General features: G+C 46.7%; 1 protein-coding gene across 4 annotated transcripts in view; it reads left to right on the forward strand.

Annotated features, from left to right (window-relative positions):
* LOC142803752 (rap1 GTPase-activating protein 1-like) overlaps positions 1-27,759 on the forward strand; it is a 304,934-nt gene that overhangs the window by 254,184 nt on the left and 22,991 nt on the right. For all 4 annotated transcript variants that reach the window (XM_075889633.1, XM_075889631.1, XM_075889630.1 and 1 more), the window contains exons 9-16: positions 7,884-7,990; positions 8,815-8,893; positions 9,013-9,066; positions 9,666-9,749; positions 14,227-14,327; positions 16,165-16,294; positions 20,513-20,670; positions 26,399-26,564. In XM_075889633.1, the coding sequence (XP_075745748.1) occupies positions 7,884-7,990; positions 8,815-8,893; positions 9,013-9,066; positions 9,666-9,749; positions 14,227-14,327; positions 16,165-16,294; positions 20,513-20,670; positions 26,399-26,564 (879 nt within the window). The remainder of the gene's footprint in view (positions 1-7,883; positions 7,991-8,814; positions 8,894-9,012; positions 9,067-9,665; positions 9,750-14,226; positions 14,328-16,164; positions 16,295-20,512; positions 20,671-26,398; positions 26,565-27,759) is intronic.

Here is a 27,759-nt window from a genome sequence, read left to right on the forward strand (position 1 = left end):
TCTTCTTTTTGTTTGCTATACCTGCAACGTTTTCGCGTACTTTGCGTTCTGACGTTAACGATCTCGTAACCAGGACGAATTTTTTTGTCTAATTTACCGTCGCTAGTTAGTGAAAAACAAAGAATTTAGTTATTTAAGACTCGTCACTTCTTTAATCACCGGGGGAAAATAAGATCAATCGAAGAATACTGCCAAACGGAAACTTTTTCAACAGTAAACTAATGAAAGGCTATATCTTCTCACAAGATGTACGTCTTAAGTCGACGTTAGCACGCGTTCAGTGTTTTACTTCTTCAAACACACGTTCGGTTGCGAAAGCCGGCGCCGGATTATGAAGAAGGAAGAGTATTGATGCAAGTGAAAGTAATTGTTAACAAAAAATAGGAGGGGCCTAAAAGTCACGCTGCTCGCTAATTAAGATGAAAAAAAGAGTTTGTTATACTATCTTCTTGAAGGATTTTTTTTTTAGAGCTGGGGCTGTGCAAGAAAATTCTCTCCGCGAATTTCGTCCAGCGTTTGCGGCACACAGACGGGTCGGAATTTTCATTAGACGTTTTTTTGGAAATTATTTGCTTTCGTCCGAGGACCGCCAGCAGCGCTTCCCTCCCCCTTTTCCTTTTCTGAGAACGGCAGGAAAATTGTAACGCAAGTATCGTTATCCCCCAGTCCACGAAAATACAGTGCCAGCAAATAGTGCTCTACAGAATGAATTTTGTGAACGAAAAATGCAAGCCCATCCCAGCGTCGCAGCGCTTAAAAAAAGCTTGTATTTGGAAGTTTTCATTCACCGACCTACAAAGTATTAGAACGCCCCGCCGCGGTGGTCTGGTGGCTATAAGGTACTGGGCTGCTGACCTCCAGGTCACGGGATCGAATCCCGGCTGCTGCGGCTGCATTTCCGGTGGAAGCGGAAATGTTGTAGGCCCGTGTGCTCAGATTTGGGTGCACGTTAAAGAACCCCAGGTGGTCGAAATTTCCGGAGCCCTGCACTTCAGCGTCTCTCATAATCATATGGTGGTTTTGGGGCGTTTAACCCCACATATCAATCAAATTAACAAAGCATTAGAATGGAATGGAATGGAAAAACTTTATTTCGGTCCTGCAGGACGCGCTTAGCGCGTAGCGGGCGTCTCCCACGTAGGGACCGACAGGGAGTACCTGGCGGCCGCTTCGTGGGCCTGCTGGACGGCCCATCGCTGGTCGGCGAGAAGTGAGCTCCTGAGGGACCTCTCCCACTTGCTTGAGGTAGAGTCGGGAGGAGTTGTTCTACACTCCCAGAGCATATGTTCGAGTGTCGCTGTGTGTCCACATGATGGGCATGTGTCGCTGGGGTATGCATCGGGATAATAAACGTGAAGCGTGGCAAGGTTTGGGTACGTGTGTGTCTGTAATAGGCGTAGGGTTAATGCCTGCGGTCGGTTAAGTTTCGGATGTGGGGGTGGAAAAATGCGGCGTTCCAAGTAAAAGTGCTTTGTAATTTCATTGTACGTAATTGGTGCATCCCGATTGGTATCCAACCCAGCAAGATGAGGTTGCCCTGTGGCAGTGCGGTCGGTAAGTGCGCGCGCTGCATCATGGGCGATCTCGTTGAGGTTGGATAGGGCACCCGGCACCTGGCCGAGATGGGCGGGGAACCAGATGACAGTGTGGTGCTTCAGGGCACTCGGGTCCGCATTGCGCAGGATACGTAACGCCTGGTCGGAGATGACTCCGCGTTCGAAGGCTTTGATGGCCGGCCTGGAGTCGCTGTAGATGAATTCCCGTTTGCTGTCGAGCATAGCTATAGCTATAGCTACTTGCTCCGCTACTTCGGGGTTTCGGGTGAGGATTGTGGCTGAGGTAAGAGTCTGCTGCGCGGATGATACCGCGACCGCGGCGAAGGCTTGGTTGTTGCGATAGGCAGCGGCGTCCACGAACGAGACGTTGTCCGCTTCCATGTCTATGCGCTTGAGAATGGCGGTCGCCCGCGCAAGGCGCCTGCCTCTGTTGTATTCGGGGTGTACATTTCGTGGTATGGGAGCGATCGTAATAAGGTCGCGGATTTCACGGGGAATTAGATTCAACTCTGGGGGGTCCCTGGCCCTCGAGGAGAAGAAGCCGAGCTCGCGCAGAATATGGCGGCCCGCCTTGGTTGTAGTGAGTCGGGTCAATTGCACACGTTCCTGAGCTTCGGCGATCTCTTCTAGCGTGTTATGTACGCCAAGCTCGAGGAGTTTGTACGTTGGAGTGGTGATAGGGAGGCCAAGGGCTCGTTTGACCACCTTGCGAATAAGCGCATTGAGTTGATCGCGCTCAGCACGTAGCCACTTGTGTATAGCGGCAACGTACGTAAAATGGCACAAAACAAACGCGTGTACGAGACGCAGCAGGTTGTCTTCTTTGAGGCCATGGTGCCTGTTGGCTACTCTACGTACGAGTCGTATGGCATTCTCGGTCTTAGTCCTGAGCTTGTGTACTGTTTGGGTGTTGGTTCCGCGGGACTCGATGATCATGCCGAGGACCTTGATGGTGTCTACCCTGGGTATAGTACGACCATCTCTGGTGTGGAGGGTGATATTGCGTTCCGCCGGAGGTTTCCACCCTTTGGGCTTGGCACCCCGGCGTTTGGGCAAATATATCAACAGCTCCGACTTCGCAGGTGAGCACCTGAGACCGGTGTGGTCGAGGTAAGACTCGGTGGTGTCGATAGCCTCTTGCAGGGCGGACTCAATGAAGCCATCCGACCCTGTGGAGCACCATATGGTTACATCATCCGCATAGATAGTGTGATTTAGCCCGTCTATTTTTGAAAGTCGTTCGGAAAGCCCGATCATCACGAGGTTGAAGAGCGTGGGTGAGAGGACGGATCCCTGAGGAGTGCCCCGCTGTCCGAGCTCCACTTCTTCTGACACTAGGTCTCCTACGCGGAGGACGGCTCTGCGCCGAGTGAGAAAAGAGCGGATAAAGTAGTAAAATCGATGACCTAGGCCGAGGGCTGCGATCGCTTTCAAGATTGACGAGTGCGTTATGGTATCGAAGGCCTTTTCTAAATCGAGACCGAGTATTGCACGAGTGTCCCGAGTGTTTCCGCCATCTAGAATTTGATGTTTTAGGAGTAACATGGCGTCTTGAGTGGATAACCCTGGTCGGAAGCCAATCATGTGGTGCGGGATGTAGTCGTTATCTTCGAGGTACCGACCAACCCTGTTGAGGACGACGTGCTCAGCCACTTTGCCCACGCACGACGTGAGAGATATGGGGCGTAGGTTATCTAGGCTCGGCGCCTTTCCCGGTTTGGGTATCAGAACCGTGTGAGCTAGTTTCCAAGCATCGGGTATCTCACCCTTTTTCCATATCTCGTTGATAGTGTCAGTGAGGTAAGTGACGGAAGAATCGTCCAGGTTGCGTAGGAGCTTGTTGGTGATGCCATCGGGGCCAGGGGCTGAGCGGCCATTGAGCTCATGGAGAGCTCGGCGTACATCTTCAATAGAGAACTCGGCGTCTAAGTTAGTGTTGTTGCTGCCAGAGTAATCAGGGTGAGGGGTCACAGGGCCCGTGGGGAGCGGGAGATATTTTTCCACGAGGTTCTTGACAACATCAAACAGTGTCACCGAAAGCATTAGAACATACTGAGTATTTTCCGGACTGAACTAAATATTAAAAGTCAAGATTTCAAAGCTACTTTACAACACGCATTCGGTCTTTTTCTCCCAATCTACTTTTTCACTAGAAAAAGCTTGACGCTGCCGATCTTTTGCTCCGTATAAGCAGATTTATATGACGGAAGTCATATCATAACTAAAAAAATGCCCACAGCTGTCGCATCTAGGGGCCCCTCTTCGCCATGATATGCCCGCGGTCATGTACCTCATTTTTGACAAATGCCAGCCCACTATCGCGACTAAAAAGACATGACCGACGTCAGTCAAATATCGCCTTTTCCGTCTCGCTTTTCCTTTACTCTCTCTTATTTTCCCTAAGTGCAAAATTCTGATTTACTGTGACGATTGTGCACGTCAGTTACAACGTACACAACCAATGCCTTAGAAACTTAACGCTGCCAGCAATAACCTTCAGACAATAGCTAAAATAACTTCTGAAATGGCGGTGTGCTCAAGCTATGTGTTTTACAGAGGCATGCCGATGTACATCAGCCCGATATGTAGAGGTCGTTCTGTAGGGTTTGGGGGGAGGGGGAGATAAAATGCGACAAAAATGTTAAAATCCTGAATATTAATTTTTATTTAACTACTTACAAATTAACACCAATACAGAAACTTTCATTCGGTTACAAGGTATCTGTTAAATAAATATTGCCGTGTTTCCACCGTTCAAAACATAATTTTAAATAAATTAAAAATGCTACAGGTGTTTCATTTTGCCCCAACCTGCAGGCTAAAACGAGATGCTGCGTATGGCAAAATGAGACAGTGTTGAAAAAAAAATCATTCTTTCAGTTTCTGCAGCAGAAAGGCTTGAAATCACCTCTGCGGGCCCTTAAGCCGGCTTGAGGATCTCGGTCATTTGACTTCATGCATTGAATCTGGAGAAAACTCGGTGTTATGTTGCTCCGAAAGTTCTTGCAGATCAATCACCAGTCTTTCTTTGCGCTAAAGTTGTGTTTCGTTAAACGCTTGCACCTCATTAGATTATTCATCAATTAGAAGCTATAGATGTGTTTTGACGTATCTTCCTCACCTCTCTTTTGCCGTTTTGATCCAGAACTGCTCAGGTGTTTTATGGCTTTTAACCTCGTTCGCCGGGCTTTGTGAGGCAATGAATTTAAAACAGTGATAAATTAGGATTTTCTAGCGCTTGTTTTTTTTAATTGGGGTATTGGAGAAACGTCGTTAAAGCCCGATCCTAAGGCGTGTTTGTGCACGACCTCTGCAGTGGGTTACCGGCTTGCAACCACGAAGCCATCATGATAATCACAGGTTCTGACGCCTGATGGTAATGGGCGTTTGTACCGCGCATTATTACTGCAATATTTCATGAAGCATGTCTACGGGGCGCGTGTGTTCGTAAATCTTGTGTTACCTTCACTGCATTTCCAAGCAGAGGAAGTTGTTTTCACTGTATTCGCAAGCAGACGCGCGGGCCTTGTGGTAAAACAATCGCTTGCCGCGCAAACGACCTGGTTTCGCTCTCCGCTCAGACCCAAACGACCCGGGTTCGATTCCCGCTCTGACTCAGTTTTTTTTATTTGAATCGTTCTCGATTTTTTTAGGTCTCGCGTAAGATGATTTTTCGCTTGCAACCAATGACGCCTATGCCGGAGTTTCTGCGAAACGAGCTCTTTAACGCTGTCGCGCTTAAAAAGAAAAGAACAGTTATGTGCCTGTGCGGCCAGTAAATAAAACTGTCATCATCACCATGAACGGGTATGTGCCACCTAAATTGCATGCCACTACTCGTCGCTGGTCTCCTACAATTCGACATATCCTGTGTGACTGCCCGAAACACAACCTGGAAAAACACCTTTCTAATACACTAAACAGGCTAGATGACCGGCCGCTGTCAGAATAAAGTATACTGTACCATCGTCATGACTCATCGTCGCAGAAGAAAGCCGTGCAAGTGCTACTGGGCTTCTTGCGAACTACTGGCCTGTCGGAACGCCCCTGAGTGGATTGATTTTGTGTGTGCGTGTGTGTCGGTGTTTTTCTCTTATTTATTTTGTAACTCTCCCTTTCTCATTCAACCCCCTATTCCCCAACTCCAGTGTAGGGTAGCATACCGGATACTAGCTTCTGGTTAGCCTCCTTGCCTTCCTTTTTTCTCGTTTCTCTCTCTCTCTCTCTCCTACAAATCAAGACAACAGCTGCCCCAACAAATGGCTGCAAAGCGATGGCGGCCAGCCGAAGACCCCCGAGTACGCGCCTATAGGGAACGGGAAAGGCTGTGGCGGCTGCAGCGAGAAGACGGCGAAGCGCTCGAAGGCCTACTACGCCAGCTACGACGCGCCCGTCGATCTATGCATGTCGTGAACGTTCGACTCGAACTTCGGTGCGCTGAGAACCAATGTAGAAATAAGCTTGCATCTCCTATGTATAGCCCATAGCGACGGCGTAGAGGCAACAAACAATCCGCAGCACCAAGCTAAGGCCTAGAAACAACCTATAGAAGCAAGCTGAATAGTCGCCGGAATGGCGCTGTTTCGCTGTTTAAAGCCTTGCATGGCTTATTGCATCGTTGACCACTTTTCTCGATATTATTATTATTGTTACTATTATTATTATTATTATTATTATTATTATTATTATTATTATTATTATTATTATTATTATTATTGGTAGTAGTAGTAGTAGTAGTAGTAGCAGTAGTATGACGATGGTGAGGATAATAATATTATATAATGGAGATCTCCGTATATCATGAAGCAGCAGCATCAGAGAGCAAAACAGGCTTTATTTTTTTATTTTATTTTTTTGAACGACTGTTGCAAGATGATATATAGCTCAAGTAACCGTAATCACCGGAAGGAAGGAAGAAAAAGAACGGGCATACTAACGACTTCTCTTTCTTTTATTATTTTTTTTTGTTCGTGGTGCTCGTTAAGGGCGAGTCGCTTTTTTGGACTATACGTGAACCCCCCCCTGTCTGTCCCTCGTCCGGAAAATCTTTCTTTTCGTCGCAAAGCGAGGAAGCACAATTACGTGCCCACCTATGTAACCCAAGCGTGTAATGAAACGGAGTTAGAGAAAAATACTAAGTAAATTGAAAAAAAGAAAAGTTGAACGTGACCACTCCGCCGTCGTGCCATCGCCCTTTAAGTAGCGGTGCACGGACGTAGAACCGGTCGGCATGCGGAGAAGGGGCGGCAAGGAGCCGCAATCTTTGAAGATTACTGTCATTTAGGGATTACTGTTGCGAGCTCGGGACTGCGTCGCAGGGGAGGTAGGCTGGCTGATAAATGGTGAACGCTAACGTGCCCCGTATACATTTGCATATGCACGCGGTGGCCGCCTTGACACCCGGAAGGTGTGAGTGAGGGTGTGGTGTATAGCATCGCGCATGCTTCTCGAGAAGATCAAGGCGAAGGAGAGAAAGAGACAACTTGGCCTAAGTGAGGAGAATGGTGCCACCGTTAGTATAGTACTCGTACTCGTCGCGTTGTCTCTTAAACGACGGGGAGGTCGTGAACGGGCTTAGGTCTCTAAGCCTAATTTTGTCGTTGGGCCTAACTTAACGTTCCCGGAGGCTGATACTCAGTGGTATTTGGCATTGCTTGCGTCACTCTGCTCTCACTGTAGTTTGTCTGAGGCAAAGCCCGGCGTTGTGATATTCATGAGGACCACAGAGAGAGAGATGAACTTTATCGTAAGAGTACGTGACGTTAGTTGGTGGTCTTACGTGTGAGGGGGAAGGAAACTCCTTAGTTGGGAAGGTCGTGCAACCCGGCCACATCATGCCTTGCCCTGTGTAGTTGTCGCCATTACCGGTGATTATCTTTTCGTGCAGTGCATTCGATGCACGTTAGAAATATAAAAAAAAACAAAAGGAACTGGTCGTTAAAATTCATCCCGGGCAAGTATCCGATAGACACGTCTCGTAAATTGATCGTAGTTTTATGGGCGGTTGAAACACTGGAACATTAGCTTCAGATTTACTGTTATGTTATCCAATTACCGACACTGATTGAACGTTTTTTTTGCCTATGAAGCACCAAGATGTTTTGTAATTTTATTAACGTAGCGCTCGGGACCTCACCAGTTCTTGATTCTTTTACGGCTGTTATCATGGTGGCGCCTGTTAGAACCCATGAAAGGCTCACTGGCTCATTCATTCATTTATTCATTTGCCTTTTACTTGTATATTTATGAGTGTGTACGTTAACTAATTGTAATGCCAGAGTACAACACTATTGTTTTCTTACTCTTCCCGTTTCTCATCCCTCCTAGGAGCACCTCAACTATATCGGACGAGATGAAGGTTCGAATCCCTTCGTTCTGTCGCTCAAGTTGGAAACAATGGAAGAGGCGAACGATCACTACAGGGTCATACTTAGGTGAGGCTAAAAATGGTTGCAGTTATTTATTTTAGCATGTTTAGGTGAGTGAAGCTTTAAGGGTCTCTAAACCACTTTGAGTTGAATGACGAGAGAGTCATTTCGTTCTCACCTTTGATACCCTAGCTGCAGGCGCCATCACCTCTTCGTCACTTACTTCATCGCAAAACACATGGCAATGTCAGCACTAACCGTCGATCTTATCAGAATTTCGCACTTCTCTTTTATTATTATAAGGAGATGTTCGTGCACAAGCAAGGCGCTGGCTACTCCTTAGCCCTCGATCGAATACTGAACTTCGACAGCTCAATGTTGTGCCGCCGAAAACGGACAAAACGAAGCGAAATTGGCTGATCACGAACCGTTGTCATGCGAGAGAAGGCTTGCGGCCGTTTATCCCGGGTACAATCTGTCTTGACTGGATTGTCACGCATAACGGCAGGCGAAGTACCGCTTTATGTGAGGTATACTTCGCGCTGAATTGAGACAGTGCCGCTTACGTACCGGATGTTAAACGGTACTTGATTAAGAGTGTAGAACAGGGGCGCGAGTGCATAGCAATGAAAGGTATCTCACAAGTGATATCCTTCTTGTATAGACCGATCAAGAGCTCATTTCCTGGTGACGTCACGTAAACAGACTGCTGTCGTCACTAATCGTGACGAGAAAGACTATAAACGCCAGGAGAGACTAACACACTCGTTATTTGCATTTTATGAAGTTTTTGGGGGGCTTTTTTTTTTTAACGATGAAGCGATGGCGCTCAAGCCCCCAATCATGCTGCCCGGTGCTGACCGCGTTTTTTTTTTCTCTTGCGAATTCAGAACAAAAGAAGGCATCGTTAGCGAACTGGTACCGAATGATCCAAAGAACGATCTCTGGACGGCAGCTCGTCTTGTAAAGGTAAGTATTGTCGTAATCATTCGCGAGCCTCGACCAGGCCTACGTGCGTCCCTCCAGCGCGCTTTCGCGGAGACATATTTTGTAACACTTTTCGTTATCTCTTTTTTTCCTTTCAACAGTCCTTACGTGATAACATCAACAACGTGGTGCTCCAACCAGTGTTTTTTCCAAAGGTAAGTGGAACTTCGCGATTTGTTGTCAAGTTCAATAAAACCTGACGTAATTGAAAAAATAAAGTATGGATAATTACAATCTATTGCGCCAGCGTAATATGAAGTCACACAAGGAAGGAAAAAGTGTGAAAAACAATTATAAAAATTCGCGACTCACATGACAGGTTGCACTATCAACTTCGTCGTACAAACAAAAATAAAATAAAATAAAGACTTCAATTGGAAATCTGTTGCAAGTGCTATTGAGCTCAAAAACAAATATATGGCTATGTAAAAAAAACTAAGAAGGGGCGGGTTTTAGTCTAAGTTCAGAAGGGCAAACAGTATTCGCTTGCGCCCCGAAGTGAACTTCAGTGAAAGAATGGTCCTGACTTCTTGCAACACCACGGCCACACACGCCAACACACATATGCACACGTCGCGTGTGTATATGTGTGTCGGCGTGTGTTTGCATGCGTTGGTGCGTGTGCGTGCTGTCGCTTGTGTGGGTGTTTGTATACAGTGTTGCTGACGTATTTACCGTAAGAACGGGGGCGTGTTAGTGCGCCGCGTTCGCTGACGTTTCTCCGCTTTTCCTTGCTTTTTTTTCCGTTCTGCAGGCTTCCGAACTCCTGATGGCATTCGACGAACAAGTTCTAGTCCACGAGTACAAATTTGGAGTCGTTTATCAACGGGCCGGCCAGGTATGTACGCTGCGAAAAAATAAACAGAAAAACTAGGCCTGAGGGCCTCTGTATAGTACTCGCCTTAATAACGAGCTTATTCGACGGACAAAAAAAAAGAGAGAGAGAGAGAGAGTGAGAGATGGGGAGACAGGGTCCAATCGTGAACACATGTAAATGTCAGACAACAGTACGGGCCTGCGTCTTCTTTTCATTCCTCATCTTTTTTTTTCATTTGTTTATTCCTTTACTTGCCTCGACTTGCGTAGTGCGCATTTGCATTTCTGCTTAGGATAATTAGTGTCGCGTTTCTTGTGTGGGAGGGGGAGAACGCTAATTATTTTATCTTAGCAATTTGCCCTGGCAAATTGAACGGGCGAAGACGGGTGCGGAACCGAGATGCACCGTGAATACTTAATTACCACTTTCCTTTCCATTAAGGAGGACGAGACAGGCTTCGCCGATAAGTGCATGTCGATTTGCGTTCAGAGCTGGTGACATATTTCGTTAGTGGAGCAAAAAGCAATAACCATCTGCTGTCATCCAAAGCCTTAACACGAAGGGAATAGTACTGCGTTATGGCATCACAATGGCAAGTTCCCGATTACGCTGTGTTATGTAACGCAAACGGATTGTAACTATTTTTATACTACTACAGCTTGAGCTGCGCACGGCGCCTATTTCGTTTTTTTTATTTTATTTGTTTTGTGTGTGTGTGTGAAACAACCTCGATTCATCCTAGTGTTGCCGTCGATCTCTATGGGAGTGTAATTCACATAAATAAATGAATGTAAGAACAACAACAATGGAGAGGCTACGTCATACATTTCCTAGAACTATCAACAACGAAAGCAGGTTAAAGAGGCCCTGCAGTTTTTGTCAAGTCAACATTGTATGAGCGATTTACCGGAATTGATATTCTAAACAGTCCAATCGCGCGATAGTTTTTAGAATCCGGCAGGTACACAAGCGCAGCTACAGTGATTTCTCGCACGTTTTAAACGGTTTCTCTCTCTCTTTTGATCCCAGCGTGTGTACTAAAAGTTGCAAAAGGGGAGAGGGGTGCCGAGGAGCAAGTAGTTACATCTGTAAGTCAGTGCGCGTCATGACTTTCAGCTCTTCCTCGTTTTATTTTTATGTTTTTACGTGTGTTCCACTTTCAGCGAGATCACAAGCGCGCTTGCTTAATGATATATTGTGCGTAACTAGCACCGCAGAGCAGCGTGGCGTATATACGTGGCGGCCGCGCTAACTATACGCAACTTATGATGCTCAAGTCTGCTAATGCGTGCACGTGTCCGCGAGGTTATTACGCAGTCGGGCATAATTTTTCCAGAGAAGAGCGAGCCATTCCTAGCTCACCTTGCAACTTAATGTTGAATCCATGCCACGTGCTGCGCGATACCATTGTGCGCACACGCTCTCAGGAGCCTCGACTAACGATCTGCAAAATTTTCTGACCATGTTGCCGTCCCCTTATAAGTAGACACGATGACACGCTGTAGACCTAGACACAGGCACAAAAACAATGTTTTTTACACGAAAGTGTTCCATGCCGGGGCCCACCAAGTCTTCAGTGACGTATTATTTCGTCTCTCTCTCTCTCATCTTTATGTCCCCTTCCTAATTCCGCAGCGTACGGTAGCAAACCTGGCATGTGCCTGGTTAACCTCCCTGCCTTCCCTCTTGTTGTTTATCCCCCCCCTTATTTCCGTCACGAAAATTACCTAAAAAATGCACGTGATCAGATCGCAAGAAAAAAATCGCAGCATATCCACGGAGTGTATGATGATGAGTGGGGCGAAGCGTCCGTCAGTCCGTCCGCGCATCCGTCCATGCGTCCATCCGTGCATTCATTTGTGCGCCCGTCCGTCCGTCCCTGCTTCAGTCCGTCTGCGCGTCCGTCTGTTTGTCCGTGCATCCGTCCGTGCGTCGTCTGTCGGCTCGTGCGTCCGTCCATCTGCCTGTCCGTGCATCTGTCTGTCCGTCCTTGCGAGGGTCTGTCCATTCATCCGTCCTTCTAGTAAACACTCCAAGTACCACCATCTCGCATCTTTTTATCATATATAGATCATATAGAAGTACCGCCATCCAGCGGACATTCCAAGGACTAAACGAGAGGTGGCGCGGCCGGACTAGAGGAGCGGCACGCGTGCACTTTTTTTACGGCCTGCGCTTCGTGTCTAGATCCCACCTTTCACCGCCGCTAGTTCAGGACACTGCGGCCAACCCTCGCTAAACCTTTCTAAAACCAAGGAGGTTACGCCCAGCCAGTTTAACGCGGAAACCTTTTCTGGGCAGATAGCGCTCAAAAGGCGTCCTTCTGTTACTAGTTTTTTTTTAGTAAGATTCGAATTCCAGAGAATTTTTATGAAGTCACCGATACTCGTCTCTGTACGTCATTTCATCAGAAAGATCTATCTTTTTATTTATGGTTAACCTGCGCGGGTTTCCTGCTCAATTCTAAATGGTGCGCGCGTGCCATTCCTTGTTTGGTCGTGGAGGTGGCTACCTACTACTACGACGCGCTACTACTACTACTGCTACTACTACTGCTACTACTACTGCTACTACTACTACTACTACTACTACTACTACTACTACCACTACTACATACATACATACATACATACATACATACATACATACATACATACATACATACATACATACATACATACATACATACATACATACGTTCATACATACATACATACATACATACATACATACATACATACATACATACATACATACATACATAGGTACATAGGTACATAGGTACATACATACATACATACATACATACATACATACGTACATACGTACATACGTACGTACATACATACATACATACATACATACATACATACATACATACATACATACATACATACATACATACATACATCGCTGGCGCACGACCCATGGCTTAAGGAGCTTCGCCCCTAAAATATTCTGTCACCGGAAGTCGAGCCCGTGACATTCTGTCCACGACAGCAACGGCTGGACAAGACATCCGCTCCGCCACGATCACATACTCTGGAGGCTTTACAAACGCACCTTTCGTATCTCGCTCTTTTATCTCGCGGTGCTGTTGGTCCGCGAGGTGGTGTCGCCCTCTGCGTGTGGTAAAGTGTGGTAATGCGCCATGGCCGTGGCCTCCGCGACTATGTGCTTCTACAACGCATCGTTTCGCGTCCGTCCACTTGGGTGCGTTTCCAAAAGTGCATTTTTTCAACTGTATTAACACACAGTGAGACGGTAACTTAGCCTATAGGCGTTAGCTTTGCTGATAGAATCTATCCGTACACCAAAGAAAAAATATATCTTTGCGGTGCGCGCCTGCCTTTCCTGTCTGTAAACCCACCGCGTTACGCGCTTACGCTTGCCCCGAGAAAATCTCGGTCGTTTCACTAAGGACACGTTTTACATTTGCGTCCTACTGCTTTCTATGACAAAGTGACCAATCATGCTTTTATTGTCTCACTTTCTTCCTGAAGTGCTCATAGGGAAGTTGCACATTTTAGATAACCTGTTAATGTAGTCACAAGTAGGAATGATGGAAAAAAACAAGAAAAGCTTAAGAAGGCATGCCGTACTGAAGTTGTGAGCAAGTTATTGTGAGTGACAAGCTGCTTAGCATTAGAGAAAAAAAAATGAAGAATAGCATCCTGAAAGAGCCGAAGCTCTTTGTTCCTGCTTTGTGTGTAAACGAAGGTCGGCACACAATGCATGCGTTGCAAAACTTGTTTTCTTTGTCGAGTCAACTAATCATTAGGAGCATGGTAAGATTTGAGGTTGTGGATACAACTCATATCGCGCTAACTGCGTTGTTTATATCATTATTTTATTTATTTATTTTACCTAGTTTGTACATCGGCAGATCCTCGCAACTTCGAGAGCGCTGATTTGTTTCGCGCTGTTTCATTCTGTAAGTTCCTGTTTTTCGGTAGAACTGTAAAAAAAAATCGCTACATTTTTTTTTCAATTGTTCATACTGAGTTTCAGCCATGAATCCATGAATACTTCGGTAAACGATACACATTAGTGCGTATAAAGTGAAAATCAAAATAAAAATCCTTTCACCGCTTGATTAACCAAGCGTGTGGTTTAAGCTTCATTTAATCTAATGCTTGCCTAATTAAATGGAAACAAGGCACCGCTAGGCTGGATCATATGTCGACAGCGTTAGGGAATGCGAGAAACGATGTGAGAACGGAGGCGCTCAAGCACTTAAAAAGTGTTCGTGTCTCATGACGTTGTCGCTTTGACTCTAAATTTGTTTAATTCGTACCGGCTGTTCCGAGTGAACAAAGAGTTTAGTTACAATTTATGAAATCTTGGTTTTAGGCGTGAGAGGCCGCTGCGAATCGCCATGTTTGTTTCCTTTTTTTAAGGTATTTCGGAAAAATTCGGATTTATTTCATGCGTCGTTTGGCTTGTTGTTTACATTCTCTCCCCTAATGTCGTTATCACTCTTTCCTTATCTCCCAAGATAAGGGAGGAAGAGCTCTTCGGAAACCGCCACCACAGTGCTGCAATGGAAGAGTTCCTAAGCATGCTGGCCGACAAAGTCACGCTCAAGGACTTCTCTGGGTAAGCACGCTTAAATTGTGCCTCGCAACGATATCGTGGTTTTCGGCTGATAAAAAAAAACCCTTGAGGGATAACGCCTAAACTCGAAACCACCGCTTCGTTCCCTTCGAAGTGACTACCTCTATCGCGTTCTCAGATAACATTGTGTTACCAAAATATGCGGCAGCATCCGCGCGCTTCGAAACTCGAAGCGTGCGATCGACGATAAGAATCTCTAACATGTACCTCTGACCTTTGTTTCTATGTGTGTTACAAAATAAACAATGTAATCTCTAGGTGCATTGTTTTATCGAAGTAAACTTTGTTACCTCAGTTCAGCTACGCTGTAGTGCGGGCGGCTTGTACGAAGGCTTTTGTCAGAAAAGCGTAAAACTATTCTTTCAAGAAAATTTTCAATTTTGAATAAGGCAAAATTTACTCGACTCTTGGGCGCAAATAGTCTACATACCTCTTCCTTGTTACTTTTTTTTTCTTGTAGACCGACGTAAATAGTGAAATATTAATATTTTGATGCGATATAGTTGTTGTGGTAAATTTATTGTACATATAACGCACGCAACTAATGATTGTGGGACCAACGAATCACATGCAGGTTCACCTCGTTTGTTTTAATGGCAGCGCTTTTCGAAAGGCTAGAATAACGTTTGAGGTCCATATTTCCATGAATGATAAATTAGTAAAGTTACTTTGGTCGCCGTAGACAGCGTACGAGCTCGATCGACCCTCCAGGGTGGTAAAGCGGTGATAGTGCTTCACTGCTGACGTACTCCAAGGTCGCGGGATCGAATTCCAGCCTGGGCCGCCGCATTTTCGGTGGACTCGAAATTGCCGCAAGCCCGTGTACTTCGATATAGGTGCACGTTAAAGAACGCGGCCAATACTTTCCGAGCCCTCCGCTACGGCGTCTCTCATAATAGTATCGTGCTTTTAGGACGTGAAGACCCAACAATTCTAGCGGTATACGAGCCCCAGTTTATTGCATTGCAGTGTGTGTGTGTGTGTGTGTGTGTGTGTGTGTGTGTGTGTGTGTGTGTGTGTGTGTGTGTGTGTGTGTGTGTGTGTGTGTGTGTGTGTGTGTGTGTGTGTGTGTGTGTGTGTGTGTGTGTGTGTGAGAGAGAGAGAGAGAGAGAGAAGTTGGAGCTTGAGTTTTCTTCAATGCAAGTGTTTGTGTGCCAAAGTAAGCATTTGTGTGCTTGCTTACAAATTTGTTCTTAGACCTCAATTCAGGCTCACTTAGAAGGCTTATCTCAGCGTTTGGCTGTCGTGCTTTCGGCGGGGAAAATTGTCAACTTGCCGTGCTGCCGTGCTGCCACGTTAAACAGTAACACTTGTGTTTATACTTGTGTTTATACTTGCTTGGGCAGGTTCCTGCCCACGGCAAGTTATCTTTTCACCCATTTTTCTACTTACATTTACCTGACGATTTGGTCTAAGAACCTCCCCTGTACTTTCCTTGGCATTATTGTCTGTTAGATTTCGTTATACTGTGTCAAAACACGGAAACACGAGCCCTTGATTATACACTTGTTTCCCATATATATATACATATATATATATATATATATATATATATATATATATATATATATATATATATATATATATATATATATTACTATTACGAGATGATGTTTCATTCCCTGAGGTCACTGTAAATGGGGAGATCACGGCAGCCCTATTCGCTCGTTCATTACGTTTCGCATTAACTTTGTTCGCGTTTCGCACCTCGGTCACGTTGTGGGTGGAGACGCCGCAATTATGACCCCCCCCCCCCCCATTATCTCCGAACGTTTCTTCTTTTTTTTTAACGTCTATTGCTCGCTTTTACCCTTGCCAGATTTCGCGGTGGCCTGGACACGCAGCACGGCCAGACGGGCCAGGAGTCCTTCTACACGTCTTTCAACGGCTGCGAGATCATGTTCCACGTCTCCACGCTGCTACCGTTCACCGAGGGAGACGTGCAGCAGGTGACCTCAACCTAGTTGGTTATTGTTTTGCTTTTGTTTTGTTCTTTCTTTCGTTTTGTGTCTCCTCCTAAACAAGTACGAATAGCATCTACACTGCTTTCTCCACTATCAGTGTTGTTTAGCCCCGCCGCGGTGGTCTAGTGGCTAAGGTACTCGGCTGCTGACCCGCAGGGCGCGGGTTCGAATCCCGGCTGCATTTCCGATGGAGGCGGAAATGTTGTAGGCCCGTGTGCTCAGATTTGGGTGCACGTTGAAGAACCCCAGGTGGTCTAAATTTCCGGAGCCCTCCACTACGGCGTCTCTCATAATCATATAGTGGTTTTGGGACGTTAAACCCCACATATCAATCAATCAATCAATCAATCACTGTTGTTTAATCATATGAATGACTCAGTCTGGCATTATATTATGAAAAAATCAACTTCAATGGGTGCTTCTCCTTTTTTTTTTTCATTGTGTCATAGTGTGTTGGTTACCAGCGGCACTTTAGGGATATATCTTCCTAGCCTCCTACATCCTGATGACGCTGCAGTCATTACGTCAACAAGATGCATATGAGGAATGCACGTGGCATATAATTCATGCATATATTGACATGAGCGGCATCAATCTCGAGATGCTCTAGTCGTAATGGGTATCAGAACGTGCGCAATATTTCAGTGCGTCTTCGAGCAGCTCGATGAATAACATGCTAAAAAATACAACCAGAAGGCGCAGTCTCCTATCCACTTCTACTGCCTGTGTGGTGACATTGCTAAGATTCCGATCGCATTCAGTGCCCGCTTGCGACGCAACTAGACATTGCAATCACAGGTAACTAAGTGCAATACGTGTGCTGGTTTATTTATTCTAGCTCGAAATTACTGCTCTGTCACATCTTGTTCATGGCAACGTGCTGTTATGTTACTTAGATGGATCAAATCCAAGCGTGTACGCGTAAGTGAATTAATGCCAACAGCCTAATGGGTGCTGGTTCTCATCGCTCTACCGAGTTTCTGCTGAAAATGCCTGAAAAGGTGTGATTGCTTGGCGACCATTTATTCCTAGGAAGTGCCATAGTGGAGCTTCACCATGGAGTGTTCATATAAGTGGCCCTTCTATGGAACTTCTTGTTCTTCGCGAGAAGCCGGAAGTGACAGCGGCGAGTCACACTTGAAGCACACTAACTGTCTGTGCACGGCATTCCGGGACTTCCAATGTTCTAACCAAAGTCGTTGTGTCACTCCGTCGTCGTCAGCGAAAGTATACGCCTCCAACTCGCCGTCGCGCTCGTTGCTCACGATCAAAGAGAGGCGCACCTCGGCCGCCGTCGCCGAGACGAGCAGAATATCGAACAAAGTGTCTACAAGGAGGTCGCATCGAAATAAAGGCTGCGACGACGGCAGCGGAGCAGTTTTGTCCGAGGTCTATTAAGAAGAGAGCTTGCGGAGTGTCCGCGTTACGAGGATAATTAATGAGCCAAGGCGTCGTTCGGATTGACTCGTCTCTCCTAATGAGCGAACGGCGCTGCACAGGCGCCAGATCGAACAATGTGTGCAATCAAGAGAACCTCGTGGCCTACGAGCGCTGCAGACGCTATACGTGCACAGTTCGTTAGCGGAAACAGAAACACCCGGTGAATGTGTGCGCCGAGTCTGGGGAATAGAAGAAAAGAACGGTTATTGGGCTTCGATTAGCCGTGCTTGTTTCGGAATGACGTGACGTTTACGTCATCGTAATTCGGTGTGTCTAGTCTGTACGCCTAATTAACGATACTTTCTGCTTCTGTATTTATTTCTCCTTGCAGCAGTGCTGTTCAGGAGGTCAAGTCTAGCCGTAGATAAAAAAATTATTGTCATCATCATGTACAATTTTAATCTTGTGATTGATCTCCTTTTTCTTATGCTTCGCTACCAGAATCCGTGTGCGGTGAGCGATGCAATAACTTGATGGGCGAGAGAACGAGTACCCAAATATAGGACGTAATAAATAAAAAGGAAAAGGTAAAACTTTTTGTCGGACGATAATCATCACCTCTCCTGTTTCTCATTTCAATAACAACGAAAACTGTCTGTCACAAACGAGCACTCACGAAAGCGCGCCTCCGATTTCTAACGGCTACCTAAAACCAGGCGCCTAGCAGACGCGACGGAAACCGGCGTAAAAAAGAAACAAGCACCAAACGACGCCGCGCTCGCGCCTCTTCACCGCCTCGAAAACGCCGCCTCCACGCAACGCCGACTAAATTTCAAGGCCGAAAGGCTGCCGCAGTGACGTCAGAGGGTGGGGGCTCAGTTACGCCGCGAACGCGGCCGAAAGCCTGCGTTTCGTTCACGTTTTAGGAGAACCAACGCTCCCGCTCTCGCAGCTGCTGCGGCTTGATTGGGCCGAATAAAAGATGTGGAAAAAAGTCTTACTGAGCATGCTCAGTTGGGCAACTGGGCCCCCAACCTCTGACGTCACTGCGGCAGCCTTTCGGCCTTGAAATTTAGTCGGCGTTGCTCCACGCCGACCAACCTCCTCACATCTAAAGATCAATGGGCTTTACTCGCATCTATCGCCGAGCGAACACGTAGAAACATCTCGTAGGGAAGGGGCGCGGTGCTGTGGAGTTGCGTCACGTTACAAGAGAGGTACCTACCGCCCTTTTCACAGTCTTGGCCGTGCGGCGCGCCGAAGAGACGCCTATATAGAAATTGCGGGAGCCTAGCGGCTAGAGCATATAGGCGAGCTCTGTCGAGCAGCGGAGAAAGTCGCATCAGGAGATGAAGAGGGCTTTCCCCCAGCGTGGGAACGCTTGTCTTACAAGCTGGAGACGAAGTGTATTTACCGCCAGTGGGCGAAGACGTGTTCTGCAGTCGGAGCGCGTGCGTGGCCGATGTGTTACCGGCGAAGAAGTTGTGTCATTGAAGTGTTGTCAGTGGACGACGCGAGAATTTCTTGGAAGATAAAGCTCGGGCGCAGCGGGACGATGACCGGCGCTGGACTTTTGAGTGAATATTTCCTGGAAGAGAAGCATTCAAGCTTTGTTCCAAGAACTTTGGACTGAATTCGCTTGACGATCGTTTTACTCTGTGTCTTGGTTATAGTTAATGCAAGAGATTGCATTGTAGCGCGTGATGTTGTTTGTTCCCATTGTCTTCAGTGTATCTTGTTGTGTTGTGTAGCCCGTTGTTTTGAGTACCTTTTGATTAGAGTCGTATTGCATTGTATAACTGCCGAGTGTGCACACTTGTAATTTAATTGTTCTGCCGTATCTGAATATATTTTTGTTTTGTTATCAACCCTCTGCCCTTCCGCGTTCTTTGGACGACAGCCGGCGCTCGCTGGCTCACCGAAAGAACCAATTATTAATTGTCCATGCTTTCGTGCTGCGTTTCGAGGGGCCGATACGTCAGCCCTTGAAATCAGCCTGGCGATATCCTTTCTTATTAGCGTATCCTGTGACACTGTCCTAATCTGCTGTGGTAAAAGCGTCGAAAAAAAGCTTCTAGTGCTGTTGTGGTGACAGTACACAAAACTCTATTGTTTATGAAATATTTACTTAAATTATTTAGTGGAACGCTGGAGCAGTGCTGCATCTTCCTAATCTATACGTACCCATTTCATTCACAAGGTTGGAAAACATGTATGCTGCGACGAGCGCGTTCAACTGTCATGTTTAGCGTAAATTACCTCGAAGTAAGTGAAACAGCTGCCTGCTCCAATGCTGCCCATATCTGGTGCACTATAGCGCAACACACACACAACGAATGGAACACAAACGACGAAGATTATCGCTGTGTTCGTTTGTGGTCCGTCTATTGTGTTTTTTTATGCGCTGTAGAGCACCAGAGCAAGTACCAAAAAGCCCGACTCGCCACTTTAATCTTGTCCCTCTCCATATATTCCATTTCTTCTATTCGCTTGGTGCTCGCAACTCGTGTTCGATCAGAGCGTAACTGAACAGCGTTACAGACGTGAAAAAATTTCAGGAAGATTGACACGGTGCCGTGGCTCTTGTCATAGCCGTGCGCACAGGTATAGGCAGAAGGCAAGTGGCCCTCCTCCTTCGCTACTCATGTTAAGGGGGCCGTGGGCACGGCTACGCCAATCGCCTTCACTTTGTCACGTCTAAAACAATGTTCGTATACGTCTTAATAATGAGTCAACCAGCCCAGCCATACAAACATCCACTATTGCGTAACACGACCTTCGAGATTTACATGGCCATTTTGTGGTGTCATATTGCACACGCAGCTTCAACGCAAGCGGCACATTGGCAACGACATTGTGGCCATCGTGTTCCAAGAGGACAACACGCCGTTCATGCCAACCATGATTGCTTCGCACTTCCTGCATTCCTTCATTGTGGTCCAGCCCATCAGGACGGGACGCCTGCACCTCGGAAGGCAGAGGTATGAAAACGCGACGTTCAAATTAACGTCCCCTTTGTCACTTACCCTTAAAGTGCTGTTAGCGAAGCTGGTTAGTTCGGTGGTTAAAACTTTAGTGTGCAAAACGAGTACAATAAAGTATCATGGACATGAACTGGCACGCTCTCTTATTATTCTATTTAGAGTGAAGCTGCTTAAGCCAACGTTACTAGATCTTCGGTCAGTTGAGCTCTGTCGTGCAGAACTCATCTGGCGGCTATGTGCCACGGGAATTGGGAAAGCTCAGTACGGGCCAAAACATGCGAGCGTTTGAAAAAAACTGTTCCGTGGAGGGCAGCACGTAAAACAGAAAGAAAGAAATATAAAAAAAGAAAGCGACGAAAAGAGATTGAAAAAAAGATAGAAAAAGATTTATGAAGAGCGATGAAAAGAAAAGAGCAAAAGTAACACAGCTAGCACTTATTCGCGCGAGGCTTGAAATAGCGAGGCTGGAACGAATGTGTACAGTCTAGCAAGACATCCAATAAGCTAAAGACAACCTAACTAGCCAAAGCTCAGAAGCAACCTGTAAAACATCATAGTTAAAAGCCTTAAAGCTGCCTAAAAGCGACTTATCACCTAGCTAAAAGCATAGCAACTACCTAAAAACAAACTAGCATCACGTTGCTAAAGCTAGCAAAACCTAGGAGCAACAAAAACCACCTAACTGAAGCTTACCAACGACCTACAAGCTACATAGATTTGACATAAAAACTGCCCAGTTTTGCTGTTTCACACACTGCGCGAGTTAAGGCTAGCTTCGCAATTTTTTTTCCTTAAGGTGATTGTAGCGCAAGGGAAAGATCACTGCTATTTACAACGCGCCTTATTAGGGGTGAAACTCTTTATGGCGTCGCCCGAGCGTCCCCGTCGTAACCGCCGATGGTACATACCCGCCCCTCGTTAATTAGTGAACCGGCCATAGACGGCGGTACTTGTACTACACGCTGAAAAATGCAAATGGTACGACACTAGAGGGCATTACTTGTAGAAAAGAAGAATTGGCGTCACACGTACGGAAGAAGAGAGGCAATCGCGCGGCTACAATCGCGTGTTTTTTGGCGGCGCCGTACGCCAGGAAAAAATGCTGTTCTGGCGCGCGCGCGTGCATTCAGAGCCTCGGCCACGGAGGATGGACAAGGTTGCTGAGCGGCGTGCGCCACTCTTGCGGCTCGCGCTCGAAGAAGAGACCTCTACGTGCGGGCGCGCGAAGCAGAAGCGCGCCGCGAGGACCCTGCAGTATGACAACGGGAGGCCGAAGCGGTGCGGCAGTGGACCCAGCTTCGCCCCACTTTCCATCATTCACCCCGTGGATATGCTGGCATCTTTTCATTCCGATAGCAATTATATGGGCACTTTCGGCTGGATTTCACCGCCGGCGTCGATGTCGTCACCGTATGTGTATACGTATCTATATATATGAAAACGCAAAAAAGAAAAAAACCGAAAAAAAAGACTTCGACGCGCGGAATCGAGCGTGGAATTTCCGCGTCGTGAATGCGAGGCGTTAACCAGTGAGCTACTGAGAGGTACCTCCTTCAACGTTCAAACGGCAAGCTATTCATATCTACCACTTACCGCTGTTGACCGGCATCTAGGAGGGGAACTATCGTGTTTTCAGCGTTATCAGCGAGATGTCGCAGTCAGCGCGCGGCAGCTCTCATCTCTCACGCGTACTTTGGCCTGCGCAGAGAATAAGGGGGTGTACGCTCGATCGCGCGCCCTTATCTTGCAGTGGAGAGAATCGCACGTCTTTGCTAGCCTTTTCTAGCCTTTGGGTTTCGTCGGAACGATTCTGTTGTAGTTACCGGGTGCACAAAGGCCACTGCAATCGTTGCGCAGTCTCCGTTTGCGAAAAGGGCGCGCTTTTCAGACAGCGAAGTAACAACTGAAATGCTTATTCGCGTTCACCTGTACCTGTGAGTATACGTTTCGTTCGTCATTTGTGCGTGAGAAAGGCGGGGCACGTGTTTATCTGCTTGCCATTCTGCGCGCTACCTCCCAATTAGTTGCTATCGCGTTCATTGCTTCGCCATTGCGGTAAAGTTGTGATCTTTTTCTTAATGCAACGGTACATGCGTGCTTCCCTTGCGGAAAAGTAGCAAAACTCATCTTGATCTGGGAGGCTTTCGTTCTGGTGGTACCGGTTGCCGGTTGTCCCGGTCCCTATAAAACTTCACCAAAGCGACAGGGGACAGCACAGGAAATACATACAGCGGATTTCGCTAAACGTGACTTCACGCTCAGCATAGCCAACCGAACGTTATTTCGTGACGTCACAGTTCTGGACTCTGTAATTGTAGCAGGCTTGATTCTGTAGCTCCTCGTAGCTGAGTGTGTCGAAAGATACCAACCGGAAACAACTTGCGAAAACACTAATTTTATGCGCATATATGAGTCCATTTTTTTTTCCCGTCGTGTTGGTTTAAGCTACTGACCTTCGTGAAGCAAGAGTAATCGCTCATATAGCGAAAAGTTGGAGTGCCTTGCAGGTGACACTACAATAGGTCTGTGGTTGTCCGGAATCAATCAGTCAATGCTATGGAGCGTTACACTGAAGCCAGGATTAGTACCGCGTTACGTACGTGGTGTTAAGTTCGCTACTTGGAATTATTGCGTAGTGAACACGTTGCAGGCAGCGTCCCAGCATCGACGCATAACAGCAATGAAGACCCAATTTTGGAGCACATAATATTTCACTGTAGACTGAGGTCGGACAACAGGTGCAGTGATGTCACGGCCGTCGTCGTGTCCACTGCATACGCAGGAAGGCTGCGCGGGCTTCGTGCAACAGCAGAACGTATTCGCGGACTAGCTCGACCTGCTGCCTAAGCAGAAGGAAAGAAGGGAGAATGAAAACAACGCTGTTTCCTGTCTCCCTTCTTGTTTTCTGCTTGCGCACCAAGTTGAATTGTTGTGTAACAGTTGTACCTCGTGTTTAAGAGATCCCCGTAGTACTGTCTTCTCCTTACTTCCGTTGCTCCCTGTCCCACAGCCTCGCTCTCTCCTCCCTCTCTCTCTATCTCTCTACCTTTTAATCCTATCCTTTTCCCATCTCTACCACCATCCCTCGTGAGCTACTGTTGAGGTGTCCTCCCCCTGAGAGACAGTTACGGGGCTCACTTTTCTCTTCTTTTCTTTTAAAATCACTTCCCCCCTGTATAAAAGCAAGCTATTATTAAACACTTCAAAAGTTTTATAACAGTATCGAACTATTCGAACACGTTATCGCTGCTTTCGGGGGCTTTATATTGCGATTGGAGCGGATGGACTGACTACGAGACAAGACGTCCGTGTGGTATGGTTGTTTGTTCTCGGTCTGCCTATCTGCGGCGGCACGCAAGTGTGTGCCGCCGCCGCCAAAAGGGGAAGGAAAGAGAGGAGGAGGAGGAGGAAATCGTACGAGGGGGCATGTTTAAAGCATGTTATCTAAAGCACAGTTTAAGGGATAACACAACTAGTGAGCTTGACGGCCCGGAGTTCGTGTTACATTGAGGTGCTCATGCGTGAGAGTATAAGCACAACTTGAACCGTGCGAGTTCCGACGCTCACCACAATACCTTTGTCCTTGTAGTCAGCGCTTGTCGTTACCTGCTACGTCGGCTCGCTGGATTCCGTGCCGACAGGTTTGTGCCCTCGCGATCTCCGACGTTAGCGTAGCTCTGGCCGACTGGGCTGGCCCTACGTCATCTCCTGACGCCGATCTCCGACGACAGCGTAGCTCTGACCTACTGGACTTGCCCTACGCCATCTCCTGACGCCGACAAGAGCTCTCGCAAGTGGTACCCCGTCTTCAGACTCCTGTGACCGTGTTTCCATCTTTCCTATCTCTCCTATCCCCTTGATATGTCCTCGCTCGGTGGCTTAGCTCATCTCTGTATATATATATATATATATATATATATATATACATACATTTAATACTATCCTTGTATACTCTCTCCTCACCCCCATCCCTTGTGAGCTACTGTTGAGGTGTCGCACCCTGATGCAGACAGTTACGGGGCTCACATTTCTCTTCTTTTCCCTCTTATGAACATAAACACTTCTCCCCCTGCTACATCCTCGTGTCAAGTCCGCGCCGTTCTCGTGTCAAGCCCGCACAGCTCTTTCGTCACGTGCCAATAGGTTCGCGTGTCGTTACCGTGGGCTGTTTCTCATCCTTTCTGTACACTTCTCATCGCGCCCGGTCGAGCCTTCTTTCTTCGTAATTTCTGAAAACCACAACGTTACATGCGGACATTTCGGGCAAGCCGAGTTGGTGCATTCCCTGCAGCCGAAATCAGTCACCGATCCAGAAATAGGGGCTGGTAAAAAGTTCGCTGCCGCGTAATATTGAAATGAAGCGCACGCCCCCGCAGAGGGGTCAACGGCCCAAATATTGTCTGGACCGCGGTTCCATTGCGCATTCCCAATTTTCCCTCTATTTAGAGAATTCCCTTTCGGTCATCGATCTGAATTATCGTCCCGGCATTTCGCTGTGGTCTTCAGTCCTCTTCATTGAAAAACACTGTTTGACCGTGATTTTATTTTTCCTCCGTCATTCGAGTACATGACAATATTCAGCTAATGGACCTTTTCTGATCCTTCTTTGTTGATTTTTTTTTATTTTATTCTACGTGCTTGGCGTCAGCTTTCGGCAGGCTCATCTTTTTTTTTTGTCTCAGAACTCCGCTGGACAATGTATAATAATTCATGTTCAATATACCCGCTGTACAAAGGTCGTGCAAAACTGTAGTCGAGGAGAGGAACTGCAGTTGAGGCTTCCCGCAGTGAAGTTATGCATGCGACAAAAGTATTCGCTCGAATGGTTCATCGGCGAGGCACCCCTTTTATAGAATAGAGTACAGATTATTCGCAATCGCTCAACCATGCTATCGCCGAATGTTCTTCGGAATATTGTTGTAATTCGGCCGAGTTCGCGGGGCGACCGAATATAAATGTGAACGGAGAATCTGGGAGAAGGAGGGTGCGGAGGTGAGACCCGAAATCGATTGTCGCGCATTGACAAAACTTCGTTGGAGTTCATTTTATCCCTTGATAAGGACACCCAAGGAAGTTGGCGGTGCCGAAGGTTGGCACCGCCAATTTCCTTGGGTGTCCTAAAGGGTGGCGGTGCCGAAGAAATTTGACTGCGCGTGCGCATTGCCCGTATATAACGATAGATAGGTCCGTTATCTTCCCCTGTACTTTCCTTGTAATTATTCTGTTATATATATATATATATATATATATATATATATATATATATATATATATATATATATATGAGTCATTCAGAAAGTTGAACACAGAAAGTTAGCCGTAGCAACATATATTGCATAAATACTGTTTCGTTAGCACAGTAGCTGTGGCTCTTTATGGGTTAGACGACGCATAAATCGTGCATGTGCGACGTTTGTTCGTAAGCTGAATCATCTTTTTCTGTATTTCACGCAAACACATAGCAGTGCTTGCAGTGTGTGCTATTCACTCAATACGACCAAACCATTTCTTGAGTCGCCTCACCTTTGCTTCGCTCTATTAATACCGTTCACGGAGGGCCTCAACAAACGCGAATTGGGTGCCGTTGTATTGAGCACCGAGCACCAAAGAACAATTGGGGTAAATATATATCTACGCATTCGAATATGAGGAGAAAAGGGTGGCTTTGGCCTTCGAATCGTCTTAGGGAAATGCATAGGGATGCGTGGGACTTTTCCATGCGCAGGTACCGAGTGGCAGTGACGGCTCGACTGGACGTTCCCTTCTTCGAGCCCAAGCTGCCGGTGCCGGCCGAGTTCGAGGCTGGACCCGAATTCCGCGAGTTCCTGCTCCAGAAGCTCATAAACGCCGAGAACGCGTCGTACCGGGCCGAGCAGTTTGCCCGGCTAGAGGTGAGCGCCGCTCAATTTCATTAACAGCGGACCCGCTTATGCAAGCCGTTGGTGTAATCGGCGAACAGGAAACTGTCGCCATCATTATGAACTCGCACGTGCAATGTTCGTCCTGTTATTTAACTTCCGCTTCGCTCCCAGGACACGTGTTTCGATTTGTCCGGCGAGGAATGGCATGACTGTGATCCCCGTGATAACGAGTACAAAGAGAGAGAAAGAACAAGAAAGATAAATATTTGGCGAAGGAAAGTTCTTGACGAGACAGGATTGGAACTCGCTTACCCACGGTCCGAAGGCGAGTATCGTAACCATCCGGCTATCAAGGTATGCTAGCAGAGCCTAACATAACCTTGTAGAGTAAAGCCATGGGTTAGGGAAGAAGATTCAGCTTGAGGAGAACATATTTGGGATGAGGAGGAGAACCAATGAGTTCAGAGAAAGGAAAAAAGAGACAAAGAACGATAAATAGAGAAATTGGTAGAAAAAAGTGAAGAGTGAAAAAGGTAGAGGGTGGGAAAACGACGACAGAACGACAAAAAGAAAGGACATGAAAAGAAATGCGAAATAGAAAAATAGAAGGAATCGGAACATAGAAAAGGATAGAAAGACATAAGAAAAAAATATGCAGACAGATACAAAAATATAAAAAAGGGAGCAGACATAGCCACGTATAGTAAGGAAGAGGTGGCAAAGAAAGAAGTGAGAGGGTAAAAGCCTTGCGAAGCCAGGACGAGCTAGGTGCCCACCAGCTCTGCTGTGACCTAGCTTTGCGCGACTTAGTGCGAGCTGTTTTCATTTTTTCCCTTACAATTCTCTAAGCCGTGAAATAACTGTTTCGTGCCAAAATATTATATAGTGGCATAAGTTAGTCAAAAGAGCTGCGTGTTACTGTATACATAATTTCGAGCGCGTTCGTGTGTGCGTGTGTAAGAGGATAATGCCAATTCGGTACAGTCGGGTGTAGAATCTACTCAAAAGAAAAAAAATGGCTGTCACCATCGAGTCGCCTTTAGCAAATTCGGAAGGGACCTAGGGGCTTTCCAAGGGGTCAGCCATCAGACCTCGATTCGAAAGCTCATTTGTGGTCCTTCCAGCCAAACTTAGTTACGCACCATTTTTATGCACTTTTATAAACACTGTCAAGAAGTACACTAAAGACGTGCACAAGGAGGGGCTATTTCTCTGACCCGCCTTC

The sequence above is a fragment of the Rhipicephalus microplus genome, chromosome 3 (genome assembly GCF_043290135.1).
Source record: "Rhipicephalus microplus isolate Deutch F79 chromosome 3, USDA_Rmic, whole genome shotgun sequence".
Classification (NCBI taxonomy): domain Eukaryota; kingdom Metazoa; phylum Arthropoda; class Arachnida; order Ixodida; family Ixodidae; genus Rhipicephalus; species Rhipicephalus microplus.